At 53.3% G+C, this 17131-nt stretch overlaps 1 protein-coding gene across 2 annotated transcripts; it reads right to left on the bottom strand.

The window, feature by feature from the left end:
- Positions 1-7658: 7658 nt before the first annotated feature.
- On the bottom strand, positions 7659-16811 carry NFATC4 (nuclear factor of activated T cells 4). 2 transcript variants are annotated; one of them, XM_047864051.1, is made up of 10 exons: positions 16583-16811; positions 14390-15485; positions 12801-12963; positions 12014-12213; positions 11511-11683; positions 10908-11048; positions 9951-10006; positions 9560-9686; positions 8786-9367; positions 7659-8035 (listed from the first exon to the last, which is right to left on the bottom strand). In XM_047864051.1, exons 1-10 carry the CDS (start codon positions 16680-16682, stop codon positions 7968-7970), a joined length of 2706 nt encoding a protein of 901 aa, XP_047720007.1. In that variant the 5' UTR covers positions 16683-16811; the 3' UTR covers positions 7659-7967. The 2 variants fall into 2 exon arrangements, with proteins under 2 accessions (XP_047720007.1, XP_047720006.1); XM_047864050.1 differs by lacking the exon at positions 16583-16811 and adding an exon at positions 15869-16293.
- Positions 16812-17131: the final 320 nt, after the last annotated feature.

Below are 17131 nucleotides of genomic sequence, written 5' to 3'. Positions count from 1 at the left end.
AAAACAAGCATGAGTTCATACTGGTACCCCCAATTCAAATCCAGCACTACAGTGTTTATTCTGTTTAGCTTTTCTCCCCACTTTCTCTGACAATAAGAAACTTCTATCCCATAGCTACAATTCATCTAACTTATGTTCCATTTACTTATTTGTTCAAAACTAATATATATGTTAAATAGTTTCAGAATTGTTAAACTGTAACAATTTTTCCAACTATAATATTGATCTATTGTTTCTTTTTTTTTTAACCTATGGTTCCTTTTGTCTATTGCCTTATAGCATCCAGTCAAAACATTGTTTTCCAAATTTACTTATTTTAGCTTTCCCCCCACCCCCACCCCCACCCGCACTACCTTTTTCATATATATTTGTAATACAGTTAAATTCATATGTTACATATGGGTTTTTTTATTTGTATACAATTAAGTTTGGTCTTTGTAGAGTCCTATGGATTTTGACAATGGCATAGTCATATATTGACCACCATACCATACAGAACGGTTCCATCACGTTAAAAATTCCTGTGTGCTGCCCCTTTATAGTCAACCACTCCTTGTTCTCCAATTATTTCCCCTGGCAACCACTGATCTGTTTTCTGTCCCTATCATTTTGCCTTTTCCAGAATGTCAAACCGAGGTCAGGAGCCCCAGTTTCCATGGTGTTATGAGTTTCCCCCTACCTTGGCATTAACTATTCTGTATTCACACTTCTCACTCTTCTGTGTCCCTGTGAAGCAATATTTCCCAAATTTCTCAAGCAGATGTTGAGTGAGGTGTCACTAGAATGTGAGCTCCATGAGGATAGGGATGTGTCTGTTGTGTTTGAGGTTGTATTTTTTGGTGTCTTGAGCAGTGTCTGGCATATAGCAGGCACCAGTAAATATCTGCTGAATGAATGAATAAATGAATATTCATATTTGTGGTACCAGCCTCCCAGATGGCCCATATGACCCTCACCTCCTGCTCTTCCCACGGTAAATCAAGGCTGGTTTGTGTAACCAATAGAGTATGATGGAGATGACAGTGTGAGACTTCCAAAGCTAGGTTATAAAGTTTCCACCTTGGCTTCTTGGGTTGCTGATGCTGGGGAAAGCCAGCTGCCATGTCATGAGAACACTCAAGCAGCCCAGTGGGGAGGCCCATGAAATGTGGAACTGAGACCTTCCACTAGTTCCAACAAAGCCTTCACATGACTGCAGCTTCAGGAAAAACTCCAAGCCAAAACTGTTCAGGCAAGCCACTCCCAAATCTCTGACCCTTGGAAACTGTGAAAGATAACTTTTTATTTGTTAAGCCACAAAGTTTTGGAATAATATGTTACACAGGAACAGAGAACTAATATAGTATTGTCCTAAATAAAAGAGCTTCATGATCAGGGTGCCTGGGTGGCTCAGTTGGTTGAGCGTCCAACGTCCAACTTCAGCTCAAGTCATGATCTCACAGTTTGTGAGTTAGAGCCTCATGTCAGGCTCTGAGGCTGGGAATCTGGAGTCTGCTTTGGATTCCGCGTCTCCCGCTCTATGCCCCTCCCCCACTCTCACTGTGTGTGTGTCTCTCTCTCAAAAATAAATAAATATTTTTTTAAAAAGATCTTCATAAAAAAAAAGATCTTCATGATCAACTGCATTTAGGAAACATTGGATTCTACAGTTAAAGGAATTCATATACAGGAGGAATCTTCCAAGCTTTTAATATGCTAAAAGCTCATTGAGAATTTCCATTCTCATTTAGCTGGTTACTCTTTGTTCATTTTGTTAACCCTTTCCAGTTTGGAAGCGTAGTTGTAAGTAAATCCACATAATCTCTCAGCATCCCAAGTAAAATGGAGATTGTCCAAGAACAGCAGGAAAAGGAGAATCTCCTGAGGATTGAGGGAGTTGGCCTTAAAATGCCTGCTCTTCACTACGTCAAGAAGCTACTTCAAAATCACCTTTCCTTTGGGACTCCCACACTTCATGGCTGCATCCACCAAGCTGGCATCAAAGGACACTGCTCTCCCTTGCACTGCTGGGGCCCAAAGTGGACATTTTTGCTTAACTTGCCATAACACAACTGAGATCAGAATGATTGACAAAACTTTACATGAAATTCAGTGTAGTAGATTGGACTGGGTCACCAAAAAAGATATGCTGTCCTAACCTCTGGCACTTTGAATGTGATCTTATTTGGAAATAGGGTCTTTGCAAATATGGTCATACTGGATTAGGGTGGGACCTAAATTCAATGCCTGGTATCTTTATAAGAGAAATTTGGACACAGAGACACAGAGGAGACACGGGGAAGAATTCCATGTAATGATAGAGATAGAGACTGGAATGATGTTTCTACAAGTTAAGGAACACCAAAGATTGCCAGCAACCATGAGAAACTAGGAGAAAGGACTAGAATAGATTCTCCCTCAGAGCTTCCAGAAGGAACCAACTCTGCTAACAACTTGATTTCAGACTTCTGGCCTCTTGAATTATGAGAGAAGTTTCTATTGTTTTAAGCCACCTAGTTAGTGGTGCTTTGTTATGACAACCCCTAGGAAACTAATATATTAAAAAAGACCTAAAAGGAGGGGCACCTGACTGGCTCAGTAGGAAGAGTGTGTGACTCTTGACCTCAGGGTCATGAGTTCGAGCCCAATGTTGGGTGTAGAGATTTACTTAAATAAACAAATACATCTTTAAAAAGAAAGATGGGGCGCCTGGGTGGCTCAGTCGGTTAAGCGTCCGACTTCAGCTTAGGTCACGATCTCACTGTCCGTGGGTTCGAGCCCCGTGTCGGGCTCTGTGCTGACTGCTCAGAGCCTGGAGCCTGTTTCAGATTCTGTGTCTCCCTCTCTCTCTGACCCTCCCCCGTTCATCCTCTGTCTCTCTCTGTCTCAAAAATAAACAAATGTTAAAAAAATTTTTTTTAAATAAATAAATAAATAAAAAGAAAGAGAAGGAAGGAAGGAAGGGACTCCTGGATGGCTCAGTCAGTTAAGCATCCGACTTCAGCTTAGGTCATGATCTTCTGGTTTGTGAGTTGGAGCCCCGTGTCAGGCTCTGTGCTGACAGCTCAGAGCCTGGAGGCTGCTTCGGATTCTGTGTCTCCCTCTCTCTCTCTGCCCCTCTCCCACTCGCACTCTGTCTCTCTCTCTCTCAAAAATAAATATTTTAAATATATATATATATATATATATACATATATATATATATTTTGTTAGAAGAAAGAAAGCAAAATAAACTTAAGAAAAGGTGAGGGGGCCAAAAGGAATTACTCAGGAAGATAAAACGTAGTACTACCTACCACAGAGCTTCCACCTTGCCCAACCTTGGCCCCTGACTTCCTGCCCTGCCAGGATCCTGCCTCACTGTGGTAGAGACGACTGGGACACACTCTGCTCTAACTAGGTCTCTCAGAGTTGAGGTCTAAGAGAGAAAAGCATAAAGAGATGCTCCTTCTCACTCTACCCAAGGCCTGAGTGACAAATCCACATTTCCTGACCCAGGGTGCAATCACTGAATATCCATTCCTTTCAGGGAATGTCTTGTTCCCCCCCTAAAAGGGACAGATTCAATAGATGCTCTCAAAATATAGTTGTCCATCATTACTCTAAGAGATATGCAAACAGTGGGAGAGGACAGGTTCAGTGACCTTTCTGAAAGATCCCATAGCCCCCAGTACTTCTCCACCATTACACTTTGTTCTGCAACTGCTTATCATAAACTTTGAGTTCTGTGAGAGAAGGAACTGTGTTTGTCTCACTCATTGTTCTATCCCCACGAGCTATCACAGAGGCTGCTACAGAGAAGGACGTCAGTAAACATGTACAGATGAGGCAGCTAGAGCCCAGTTAGGCCAGGGACGTGCTAGAGATTACACGGAGAGTTGATGGCTGAGTTAGGACCCCAGGCCAGGACCTTTTCTTTTCCCTGACCCCCCACCCTAGCTGAGCCTGTTTAGCTAAGCTAAGCAGTAGATAGAGCCCAGACTTCTCTTGCCTCAACTACTGCAAAACCCATTCTGGTCTCCCTGCCACTATTTCTCGAAACAGTTTCTAAATCCTAAATCACATGTGCTCACACACCCACACTCATGCCTGTAGACCCTCTGACCAAATGAGTAAAAGACTGCCTATTATCCACACTCCTTCTCATGACCTATTAAAGCATCAAAAGTCTGATTCCTTCCCCCCAGTGTGGTCTTGACCTCGTATGTTTTAACTCTCAGGCATGACCCCCTCTCGCATGCCTATCTTGTTTATCCAGAAAACTCCCACTTCTCTTGAAGACCTAGCTCAAAATCACCCACCTCTGTAAAATGTTCTTTGACCCTCCCTCTCAAGCTCTGGTCCCTGTGTTTCCATAGCAACGTACCATTTCTGCCTCTTGGACAGCTCAGATAAAATCACCTCACCCCCGTCTCCAGGCAGGAAAGTGTCCACTTCTAGTGCCTGGATTGTCTGCTCCTCCACAGCAAGGCCCTGGTGTGATTCCCATATCCTATGTGCCTAGCACAGAACTCAGCACAGAGCAGGGGCCCTGGAGGACTTTGTGGACCATTGGCTAAGTGAGCAACCAGACACTGAGGCCAGTAAAACCAGCTCCCAAAAAAAGCAGCCAAACCCCTTTGCACTTCCTACATCTGGAACTTCGAGGAAGTGCCCTGCGTTGCAGTTTTTTTGTTTGTTTGTTTGTTTGTTTGTTTTTTGCAACCTTCAAGACAACTGAGATTATCTGCACAGCAAGATGGAGCCAGGTATAGAGAGAGATGAGTTGCAATGTCATGAATGTGTGTGCCCTTCCCCTCCCCTTAAGAACACTTTTCCAGGTGAGGCTCCACCCAGGACAGCCCAGGCAAGATCTGGGAGAAGGGAGCTATTTTAGAGTCTGGAGTGGGAAGGAGTGACACTTAATTGACAAATGACTCTAGATCTCAAGCATTCTTGTGCTGAATAATCACCTAGGGCACTCCTTAAAATGCAGATACTAGGCCCTGGCCCCAAAGAATATAATTGAGTAGGTCAAGGGTTGCCTAGGAATCTACATTAAAAACCAAAACAGGGGGACCTGGCTGGCTAAGTCAGAGCTTGCAACTGTATCTCAGGGTTGTGGGTTTGAAGCCCACATTGGATGTAGAGATTACTTAAAAATAAAACCTTTAAACAAAACAAAACAAAAAAACTCTCCCCAGTGATTCAAATACAAGAAATCCTCAGACCACACTTGGAGAAACCCTGGCCAAGAAAGTCTTTTCTGGCACCAGCTGAAGATCTGGCCTCCTCCCCTCTCTCTCTCTCTCTCTCTCTCTCTCTCAACCCCAGCCTCAGGGACCTAGATGTCTGTAGGGATCCTGGGAAGAGACAGTGACCCTGGGAGGCTGACTCACAACAGGATTCCAGTAGGAAGAGGGGTTAGGCATACAAAGAATGGGCCCAAAAGGCGGAACAGGCCCTGGCAGAGCAAGTCACAGGGAGGCAGATGTCAGCTCAACCCCAGGAAGACCTTCATGGCAGATCGATTGTATCACCCCAGGCTTAATGCCTACCATCTAGTAGGAAAGCTCCCACCATCCTCGAATAACTAAATTCCCCGGCACAGCTACAAGGGCCCTCAGAACTTAGCTACTGCTGCCTTCTCCAAACCCTCCTCACAGCCCCCTACTTCCAGAATTTAACCTGTACCCCATCCCCACCAAACAGAACCTCTCCTGCTCCTCCAAGAATGCCAAGCCTTCCATCTGTTAGCCTTCCTTGTTTGCCTCTCTCCAGGGTCTCTCTCCCATGCTGGTAGCTCTGCCTAACCTGCCCTTCCCCTAATCAGCCTGGGCAATTCTGTCACCCTGAAGTTAGTTCCCTCTCACCCCCACAACTGGATGACATGCCCCTGATCTCTGCTCCTTCTACACCCTATATTAAAACTACTCACCGCCCTCCCCCACAACAAGATCCAACATACTGTCTGTATAAGAAATATTTACGGAGTTGAACTGTTTGACTTTTTATAGTGAGCTCTTTCCTTACTGTTGCCCTGAGGCTAAGAAGTCCTCCAGGACCCACTGGCTGGCAGTTATAGCTGCTCAAGAAATGTGTGGCAATGAATGAATAGCAGTGCCCTGACAGAAAATGAAATGGTCTGCCTTGGGAGGCAGTGAGTGCCCGCCATCTGCAGCTTTCCATTCACAGAGGCTGACCTACCCCTTGTCAGAGATCTTGGGGATGGAGCCAAAGAATGCTCCCTGTGACTCATGTGCCCCAGGGTCCCTCCTGACATTGAGATTACAGGGCAATGACTCTGGCCCCTGCTGGAGGATACTTTTTTTTTTTTTTAAGATTTTATTTTTAAGTAATCTCTACACCCAATGTGGAGCTCAAAGTTACAACCCCAAGATCAAGAGTTGCAAGCTCTACCAACTGAGCTAGCCAGGCACCCTGAGGGTATCTTTAAAAGAGCAGCCAAAGCCCAGTGATCTGATCACTTGAGGTCAGTTTGGTTCACAAAAATTTGAATTCAGGAAGACAAAGGAAATTCATTGCAGAGCAGCAATCAGATGGAGAGGGGTGGGTGGGGGAAGGTATTATCCCCATTTTCTGGGCCTCCAATCTAGAGCCAGCTTCTGTCACACCTGCCCCGGAACACACAGGTACTTGCCAGGCCTGTCTGGACCCACTGGGCATAGAGGCCCCACCAGCCTTAGGTGAGGCAAGTTTCCCAAGTACGAATTCCCTGAATATCTTTTGAGTATGGCCGCCTGCAGCCAGGCCTCTCCAACTCAGCTTGGTGGTACCCAGTGCCTACTGTGTACCAGGCTCCAGGTGAGCAGGGCAGATAAGGTCTGACTTTCCCCAGCCCAGTGGAGACTTGGTCCCTCCCATGGCCTGTTAACTGGGGCAAACCAGGTTTCCAACCCCGGCCTGTCAGTGGGGACATGTGGGTGTACCTGCAGGATAGACCAGGAGATTATACAATGTCCTGAACCCGGGCAAGTGGTGACCAGAGCTGTGGGGAGCTGCTTGGTTTCCTATAGTCTACCTCTGAAGCACAGATGTTTCCAGAATGTCTTCACAGTCCTCAAAGGTGGGAGAATCCGGTGTGGATGGTTTCCTATAGTCTACCTCTGAAGCACAGATGTTTCCAGAACGTCTTCACAGTCCTCAAAGGTGGGAGAATCCGGTGTGGATGGGTCCATGCCAGCCCTCCCTCACCCCTAACCATACCCGAGGGAGATAAGCCTCAGGCCCGAGCCCAAAGGTATCTGAGGGTGGGTTGGGGAGAGTGGGCTGGTCAGGAGGCCAGGAGTGTGGCTGGCATTCAACCTGTTAGTTGATTAGCTGTGTGACCTTGGACAAGTCCTTTTCCCTCTCTGAGCCTGGGATTTCTCCTTTATAAATGAGGAAAAGGGATCAGACTGGTTTTCGTGACCTTGGCTATGAATCCGAATCATCTGAGTGGCGGTAAGAGAAAGAAACTTGAAAATACACAGATTCCTAGGCCCCATCCCAAAGCTCCTAAAGGAATCTGAATCGCCAGGGAGGAGAGGCCTACTCAAGCCCCCAACCTCACTCCAGCTGGGGAGCCTCTGGAGTCCCTTCAAACCCTCCCCAGCACCCCTCCACTGAGAAACTCTTTGGGATACAGGGCTAGAGTAAGCTGCCCCATCTGTCTGTCCAAAGACTTCTGGAGCCTGAAGCACTAGTCAGTGAGCAGTTTATTATCCATCAAGCTGTCCCCAGCCTCCCAGCACCGTGGCCTGTACACAACTAGACACAGCCTTCACTCCAGTCTTTCCTCACACCCAGCCTTGGTCCCCACTCCCATCTTAGCCCCTCCAAGGCAGCACCAGGCCCAGGGGCCACACCTCAGCTAAGGGCAGGGGAGAGGAGGCAAAAGCTGGAGAAAGAGGATCCAGATTGGCCCCAGGCTTCTGGAACCGCCACCCCAGGATGAAGGGAAAGTGGGCAGGGCTTGGGCAGGGGGGCTGGGGTTGCCAGGTGATGCTTCAGGCAGGAGGCTCTTCTCCAGGAGGTGCAGGGAAGCCACTCAGGTCTCGGCCAATGATCTCACTCACTGTAAAGGAGGTGCAGTTGAAAGATTGGGCTAGGGACTGGTCCCCACCTTTTCCAGAAATTCCCAATCCATTCCAGGCAGGCCTCAGTCTAGGATGCTTCTAGGCTCCTCCTCCACTGGCTTCTCTTCCACAGGGCCTCAGTTTCCCCAATGTGTCTTGATACCTGTCCCCAATCAAATCTCACTCAATTCCATCCATGTGGGCTCCCAGGCCCCCATCTTAGCCCTTTCCTGCTGGCTCGGCCTGCGGTGTTTGGCCAGTCACTGTCATCGGGGCCAGAGGTGGGTGTAGCCAGTGGGAGGAAGGAGATGCAAAATACGAAGGCTCCTCATCACCAAACCTGACCACAGTCACCATGTGTGGGGGGACGCTGAGGCAAGGGAAAATGTGCCTGACCGGGACCTCAGCAAGCCCCTGCCCCGCTCTGAAATTCAGTGCGTGACTCTGACAATTGAGGGAGCTAGGCTGAATGGTCTTCAAAGTACTTCTAGCCCGGAAATTCTGTGATCTGGGACAGAGGGCAGAGGCAGGAGAAGGGCTGGGGCAGGAACTCTCTGCACCCTTCAGAACTGAGTTTAACCAGATTTAGGTGGCCACATGCACCAAACACTTGCCTCCTGAGACCCTCCAATTGGCCCTGAGGGCCCGAGGATGCCCCATCTCTGGGAAGCCAAACTCCAGCCCTCAGAAAACATGCAGAGCAATCTCTTGCACACACTCACACTCACAACCCCCAGCCCCACACCCACCTTCCTCCAGCGTGATACCCTGGATAGGGACACTGTCTCGGAAGCCGCTGCCGTAGCCACCCCTGGATTTCTCCTGCTCCGGAGCCCCCTCCCCAGGGCCATAGCTCGGCCCTACCTCATTGTATCCCTCAGCAGGTGGGGGATGAACACCACTCTGGGGAGGGAAGGGGCCTTCGAGCGGTGGGGATGACGGCAGTGGAGGTCGAAAGGGGGCTGGAGGAGGGAACGGCAGCCCCAAGGGAAATGGGGAGCCCCGTCCCCCATAGGGGTCACTAGGGAAGGGCCGGGGAAGGAAGGAGACTGGAGGCGGGCGGGCACAACCTGCGGTACCCCCAGTCTCAGGGAACATCCGTAGGCCAGGTCTGTAGGATGGTGGGGGCCCCGTCTGGGGGTACAGAGGGGGTGTGCCATAGCTGAAGCCTTCTGACAGGTAAGGAGCTTCGTAAGCAGGGTCTTCGTGGGGATAGGAGGGGTATGGGGGCCTGGGAGGTGAGAAGTCCATGTCAGTGCCAAAGGGGGGGCCAGGTGCTGAAGGGAAGCCGCGGAGAGAGGAGTCCGGTAAAGGCTCCTCCTTGAAGATCACTGGGTAGATAAGAAAGCAGGACACACTGGTGAGAGGGCTGGCAGTCTCCCCACTCCACAGCCTCTGCCCACTTCTCTGTCCCCAGGCTCCATCCGTCCCTTGGATCCTCACGATGGGGCACCGCATCCCTCTGCCCCTGCCTCAGCTCCCCGTATCCCCACACCCCCACCGTGGGCTGTCCCAGAACGTACCAGGCAGGAACTTGAAACTCTGGGTAGGACTGCGCTTCCTCCGCCCATTGGAGACATAAAAGTAGACCTGGACTGGCCGGGACACCCGCTTGTTGCTGTACTCAGGGACAGTCAGGGTCAGCGTCACCTGGGGAAGAACACAGGATGAGGCAGGGAGCCCTCAGGGATCTGGCTCGGCATAGCCCTTTCAAGGACCCAAACTCCACCTCCTGGCTTTTTCCATTTGCTAGACAGCAAACTTCATTTCCTAGAGATGAACCTACTCCCAGAGTGACCAGACTGCCTCCTCCAGAAAAGAAGAGGTAGCTTCTGGAGTCCATTCCCATGGGCAAGGGACATAGCTGTGAATTTCCTGACTTCTCCCACCACCCGCCCAGGGTGGGTGCCCTACCTCATTGCTCTGCAACCGGTTCACTGTGGCCTCCTCCTCCCACTGCAGCTTTCCATCTGTGCAGAAGGAACAGAGAGCTCCAGCCCAATTCCAGGGCCCGTGCCCCTTGCCCAGGCCCCTGCCACGTCCCCTCCTGCTAGAGTCAGGGCCACACTCAGAAGGCCCCTACAAGGCCTGGCTCACAGGGGAGCCCATTGCGTGTTTACTCAATTGGATGGAAGAGGCAGCAAACTGAAACAAGAGAAGTGGCAGGAACAGCCCGGGGAACCAGAGAGAGTTCATGACAGAGGTGACTCTGGAACCCTCCCATTCAGTTCCAAACATCCCCTGCCATGACAGTGCTGGGAGGAAGTTCAAGAGTAAGAAAGGTCCTAGCTTGAAGGAAGGCAATGAGACCCTGATCTCAAGATCCAGAATCTCTGAACCTTCTCTGACATGGTCCCAGGGTGCTCCATTTGAGTGTAGGTGCTGGGGTTCTTGGTGGGCAGGGGTGGGGGGAGGGCAAAGGGCTCAGGTTGGCGGGTTTACTTGGACCCCTAAATGTCCCCTTCTCCAGCCCCGCAACTGACCCGAGGCCCCTCACAAGCTTTGTAATCACAGTTGTGCTACCAGGTCCATAACTCAGGAGGTGCTTATGGTCTGGGAGGATATAAGTCCCCTCTTCCTCTCTCCTCTATGGACTATCTACATGGGAGTAAACTGTGTCAAAGCTGACTCCTCTTTGATAAAATGAATGTGATTTCTCACATTTGTTCATCATCTTGAGCATTTCAGATTGCTGTCACACCCATCTCCCCATGGGAAGCAGACAGGACAATAGGAAGGGCAGTCCATCTGTTCCCTTTCACAGATAAGGAAACTGAGGTTCAACTTGCTAGTTTAATGACAGTGCCAGAGATCTCTCACTTGCCCGTTCCAAACTCCTCCTGCCTGCCCCCCGCCCCCATGAGTGCTCACCAGGGCCCCTCTCGATGAACACCACCTTGGAGTCTGGCAGGAAGTTGGAGCCAGTGAGCACTAGTTCCTCTCCTCCTCTCACAGAACAGGCACTGGGGCTGTAGGCCTCTACCTGGGGCAGCTCCTGGGCCGAGCGCTGGGCTGCAGAGCAGTGCAGGAAGGAGGCTGGCTGGGCTGAGTCCAAGAGGACCCCACCCTTCTTGGAATAACTGCCACAGGACCCTGGAGGAGTCCTCCTCGGTAGCAGACATACAAGTAAATCAACAGTATCCCTGGGGTCACACACACCAGGTGAGGAGCTTGGGCAGAGACAGAGATGAACAGCGTCACCTAAGGGCGGAGCTACCCAAACAAGTACACAGGGCCACCCAGAGACAGATGGAGGACAGGCCAGAGACAGTCCAGCCCAGAGACAGAGTCTGTGGCAGGGACAAATTAGAACACTGCCCCCAACCCCTCCATAATAGAAATAAGCGCTGAGTCCTTTATAGCGCTACCTAGGACAGGACACAAGACACTATGCAGAAGAGATGGGAAGCCAGACATACACGCAAACAGGGAGTGGCAAGAGACATAGAGATGGCACAGGGCCTCTTTGCTCACAGCACTCAATGGGCACTGATGCTGTCTGCACTGAGACGACCTTCCCGCTGCCCTGGGGCACGTGCACCCGGAAGACGAGCCGCACACGTGTGTTCTTGCGCCCAATGTCTGTCTCCCCCTTCCGCAGCTCAATGTCTGAGTTCCGGAGCTTCAGGATTCCAGCACAGTCAATGCTGAAAGCAGAGAATGGAAGGCAAGCCCCCACCCAGCTGAAGCCAAATGGCGAGGCCCCTGTAAGGAGGAAGCCCCCACGCTTCATCCAAAGCCCTGAATGACTTTCTCTGGGAACCTAGGGGGGGTATTTTCTAATCACAGGTGGTCTCTCCAAGGTGCTCCCTAGGCCCCAAGTCCTCTTCTAGATCATGAGAAGGCCTGGAACCTGTTCCTAGAAGTGATGTCCAGCTAGCTCTTCTGGGAAGAGGAAGAGTGGGCCTAGCTTAGACCTCATGGAAAAGGCTGGTCCTAAAGCCTGAAGACTGAGGGGAAGTGAAGTGGGGACCTACTTGGCTGCCATGTTGTTCTCAGGAAGCAGGGTCATCTCCAACACTTTGGTACCACTGACTACAGCTTCATAGCTAGCTGTGGCCACCATCTTGCCTGTGATACGGTGCACCTGATAGAAGGCATGAGGCCGCAGGTTCCTTTCATCTGCAGTGCCAATGAACATCTGTAGGGTCAGTGGCTTCTCACTGTAGCCTAGGAGCTGGCAGACGGAAAGAGAGAGGCCACCCAACTGAAACCCCCACTGTCTCATCCTTCATCCATCCCTGGGCTTTCAGTCCGCCAGGGGATGAGGATGGTGAAAGATAAAGGATATCCTGAAAGGGATTCCCAGGGGGAATTGGGCACCAGCTGTGGAGAAAACGTGGCCTGGAGTTTACAGTGTTACTCTTGGAATAAGGCCCAAACTGAGCTGGGCAAAGGGGGAAATCTTCCAAGAGAGACTGGCCCAACTCAACAGACAACCTAACTCCCAGTGAACTTTGGCCTCAGCCTAACCCCTCCCCCATATCTGGCAGGCTACCATTTTCCAGAGTAGACATGAGGCGGGTGTCCCATGGGAAGAGTGGAGCCGGGGTGGAGGGACAGAGAAGGAGAGAGTATATCCGGGTCCTGGAAGTGCACCCTTCCTCCCTTAACTCCAGCCCCTCCCCCAGGCTGCCTGCAGGGTCATTGCTGAGAGGGAGTGTGGGAAAGGGCAGTGCCATGGGTCTGCACAGCTGGAGCCCATCTGCAGGGATCTGGGACTGGAGAAGAGAAAGGCTATCAGGACTGCCCTCTGCCCCTTACCTTGACTACAGGGTGACCACCAGGGGCAGCTTTGACAGCCCCTCGGCTGCCCTCGGTCTCGTAATGGGCCCGGTGGTGGGCTCTAGGCTGCACCTCAATCCTCAGCTCCAGCTGCTCATACTGGCTGGGCAGAGGCCAGTCCAGCGGGGGTAAGGCAGAGGTCCTGGGTAGGAGAGAAAAGCACTGATCATATGCAGTCTCAGACCTCAGTCGGAGCAGCTCTGGGCCCAGCTCCCTGGGATGTGAGGGAGGAGGGGGTGTGAGTGTGGGAGAAAGGAAGTCACAGCAGAAATAAAACAGTCCACCAGCCCGAAAGCAAGGGGAGATAGGAGACAGCCCTCTCAGAGCCCCTTGAGATGAGGGTGTGGAAGATGACACAAGGCCTGAGACTCCTTTCTTTCCAGTTCTGAGCACAGGGTTTGGGGTGGCGAGGGTTCCTTCATGGGGAGGCAGAGGTGAACCTAGACCTAATCCTAATCCCCAGACCTGGATGGGAAGAGTCAAGTAAAGAAATTCTTCAGGCCAGAAAAGTCCTCAGAGGTTACCCCTTTGTTTTTCAGATAAAGAAACTGAGGCCCAGGGAGTAGAATCCAGCAAGCCAAGCAAGCCAGTGACTGACAGAAGCCAGGATTGTTTCCAAGCCAGCACCCTCTCCACTAGTTGGGGCTGGACAGGTCAGTTCCAGAAAGCTGGGGGTTACAGATGGGCAACTTTCCTGTCCTGAACTCAAAGATACCCCCCCCCCCCCAGGTGGTGGCTGGCATCGTCTGGAGACACTCTGAGTAGTCGAAACTAGGGGAGAGGGTACCATCCAGAAAGTAGAGGCCAGGGATGTTGCTAAACTATCCTACAGCACCCACCACAGCCCCATACAACCATCATCCTGCTCAAAATATCAACCATGCTGCGGAAGTGAAACCCTGCCCTGCAGGAACCCATGAGAGCAGGTGTAAAGGTTTCTTTCCCCAGGAAACTTTTCTGCGTAGAGCCAACTCAATCTGACATCCCAAGATTTAGGATTATTGAAATGTGCAGGGTTCTTGAGTGAAAGGGGTGGACGAACTTCAAGAACTGCTTGTTTCAGTATGAATTCCTTGACTTGCAAGCTATTTTATTCAAATTAGCAGCTACACTTTTAATCAGTAAGTCAGGGCCCTAGAAATTAAGAGAAGGGAGACTCCCTGCTACCAGGTGTAGGGCAGAAATCCAGCCAGGTTCCATGCCCAGCCAGTCCAGCATAGAGCTAAGGGTGGGGAACACCCTAGAGATGCTCCTTCTTTACCTAAGTGGTCCTCTTGGTGGGAGTGGGGGAGAGGTTTTTCCTTATTGGTCCCCAGGGAGTGATTGTCCTTTTGTAAATTATCTGTCTGGAGGGGGTGGGGTTTTTGTTTTGTTTTGTTTTGTTTTGTTTTGTTTTGTTTTTTAATGCTCTCCAAAACTGGGTAGATGGCAGCAGCCAAGCTGGTTGCAGATTCTCTTCTGAAATGCCAAGGACACAGAACTAGGACCTTTCTTCAAACCCATCCCGTCACCCTCCTGCTCTAAGTGAGATGGCTGGAGACACAGGTGGTGCTAGGCACAATCCTCACCTGAAGATGGGGCTGTGTCCCCCAATCCGGGCCTTGGACCAAGCCAGTGGGGAGGGCACTGCCAGGTAGTCCATGCCCGCCACCTCCTTCCGAGGTCCCCCGGGAGGAGCCACAGCCTCCTCTGCTCCTGACTGCAGCTTTCCATTGCACGGGGCAGGCTCCTCAGGCCGAGGCAGAGCCACTGCCTGCTCGCTGGAGGTCCGCCGGGTCTTCTGCGGGATGCTCTCCGCCGGTGGGGCTCCCACGTAGTCAAAAGGGCCAGGGGAGCCAGGGTCACGGGCCAGAGGCAATGGGGGTGGTGGAGGTGGCTCGGGCCCCTCCTCCCCCAGGCTGCCGCGGCGGGACAGAGCTGGGGAGGCCGAAGACGGGGTCCCAGAGCTGGAATAGCGCCGCTTGCCACAGGGAGAGGCCGGCCGCGGGGAGGCTGGGGTGGGCCCAGGAGCGCTGAGGAGTAGCCAGCTATCCTCTGGCCCCCGACCTCCGGGGCTCGGACCATACAGGTTCCAGGGATCGTCGGGGGTCCACGGCCTAGGGGAGGCTCTAGGCGAGGGCAGGGGGGAGCCCAGGCCAAAGCGGGAGGCCGCCTCATTTAGCTCAGACTCCACCTCGTCGCAGGCCGCATACAGGGCTGCCTCGTCTGAAGCGTCGGAGAAGAAGCTCCACGAGGACAGGCTGCTACTGCCAGGGCTGGGGCTGAAGAAGGGGCCCCCGCCCTGGCCCCCGGTCTCTCGGTAGCCCCCAAAGCCTTCTGGTGGCGGGTAATCCCTGGGGGAGCCGTCCCCCCAGGCATCAGGGTTGTCCTCCAGCGTGGCCGGCGGGTCGGGCGTGGGAGAGATGGAGGTGATGCGGATGCTAGGGCACTCAAGAACACGGCCTCCCCCAACCCCCCCGGAAGCCCCTCCCGACCCCCCCAGCCTCACTGACCGGGCGGGCTGGCTCTCCCAAGTGCCAGGTGAGGGGGCCGGGCGGGGTGGTGGCGAATGCATGCCAGGCCGAGGGGGTGGAGGTCGAGGAATGCCAATAGGGGCAGCGCCATAGGGAGGGGGCTCCCCCAGGGCCAGACGGCAGCATGGCGGGGCGTCCTCTGAGTCCAGTTCTGTCGAAATGGGAAGGGAGGGGAACAGAGAGAGGGATGCCACAGGAGATGGGGACAAAGAGAAGCAGGTGAGATGTCTGGGTTCCTCGAGTGGCCAGCCCTCCACGCCCCGTATGCCACCCCCTCCTCAGTATAAGGGGGCTGGGTCCTGAGATGCCCTTCAGAGCCACGAAGACAAAGGCAAAGTTGGACCTCAGAAGGTGGAGTGCACAGATCCAGACGTCCCAGGCCTTTTCCCACTGGGATAACCTGAGCCCCTGGCCCTGGAACCAGGGGTACCAGACGGGGCGGGTCTTAAGGTGAGGAAGGCGACTGGAGAGGAGCTGGATTTGGGCCTGGAGGCGTGTTTAGGGAAGCGCAGGGCTGGGCTGGGGGCGACTCACACATGAACCCAATTAGCGGCTCCCAAACCCCCAAACGGTGCTGGCAGGAGCCCCAGTTGCCATCGCAACAGTGGCCAAGGGAGGGGGGCTCCAGGGCTGTGGCAACGAGGGGAGGTGGCTCCTCCCTCGCTCCCCCCATCTGGGGGCGGGGGTACAGCCGAGGGGATGCTGCGTGCCGGGCCCGGCCCGGGGGAGGGGGCCGCGGGCAGCGCGAATTCCGTGAGAGCGGCGGCCGCCGCCCCCGGCTCAGTCCCCGCCATCTGCCTCTCATTGCGGCCGGCGGGGGAGGGGGAGGGGAGGGGCGCCCTGGCGGGCCCGGAGAGCTCCCCCAGCCCCGGGCGTCGGGTCCGCCGGCCCAGGGCCGGGACCGCGAGGGACACGCTCCGGGGCCCCCTTCCCCTTCCCCTGGCAGCGCCCGGGGCTCCCGGGGCCGCTGTTCCCGCCCGCCCCCCAGCCCGGTGACAAGACGGCCCAGCCGAGAGGCGGCGCGCGGCCAACGGCACCCCCACCCCCACCCCAGTCACGACCTAAAAAGGAGAAAGTGGTGCCCGGCCCCCAGCCTCACCTCCGCAGACCCCTCAGCCTCTGCGACTTCCCCCCACCTCTGAGCCCCTCATCCTCCACCCCAGGCTCGCTGCCCTAAAATCCCCAGTCTCGGGATCTCCGGGCCCTTCCTTTCTTGACCCCAAGACCACTTCCCAGCCCCGCACTAACCTTCCCCCGACCCCCCCGCGCCCAGCGGGGGGGTCTCCTTTTCCTCCCCGAACACCAGCTTAAATTCCAGCTCCTCATCCTCGCAGCTCGCTGCCCCCATGGAGCCGGCCAGAGCCCCCAGGTCCCGGTCTGGGTGGGAGGGGGGGAGCTCAGGAGGCTGCCGTATCTTCACCCGTGGCTCCCTCCCTCCCCTTCTCCGTGACGCCCCCTCCTCCGCCGCTGCCTCCTCCCTCCGGACGCCCCCTCGTTATTATAGAAACTTTTCCAAACTTTTTTCCCCCAAACTTCTTCAAAGCGCCCCCCCAGCCTGTCCCTGATTGGCTGCCCGGGATGCTCCAGCCCCTCCTCCAGGGATGAGATGAGAAAACCACGCGCCCCTCGTCCTCCCCCACCCTCCCTCCCTCTGTCCTCTCTCCAGTCCCTCCCCCTCAAAAAAAAAAAAAAAAAAAAAAGGAACAAAACTTAATTGGAAAACGGTCCCTCAGGCTTGGTGCGACCTCACTGAAGCCTATAGGCCCGCATTGGAGACAATCATATCCCTCCGGGAGC

The sequence above is a fragment of the Prionailurus viverrinus genome, chromosome B3 (genome assembly GCF_022837055.1).
Source record: "Prionailurus viverrinus isolate Anna chromosome B3, UM_Priviv_1.0, whole genome shotgun sequence".
In the NCBI taxonomy this organism is placed as follows: Eukaryota; Metazoa; Chordata; class Mammalia; order Carnivora; family Felidae; genus Prionailurus; species Prionailurus viverrinus.
This window is presented reverse-complemented; position numbering and strand designations above follow the sequence as displayed.

What these genes read in the sequence shown, in the direction of transcription:
- NFATC4 (XM_047864051.1), bottom strand. Translation starts at nt 16,682, where the DNA reads ATGGGGGCAGCGAGCTGCGAGGATGAGGAGCTGGAATTTAAGCTGGTG. An exon ending in CGCGGGGGGGTCGGGGGAAG is followed by an intron (nt 15,486 to 16,582) that starts GTTAGTGCGGGG and finishes CCATTTCGACAG; the next exon opens with AACTGGACTCAGAGGACGCC. An exon ending in ATCAGTGCCCATTGAGTGCT is followed by an intron (nt 11,049 to 11,510) that starts GTGAGCAAAGAG and finishes ACTGCTCTGCAG; the next exon opens with CCCAGCGCTCGGCCCAGGAG.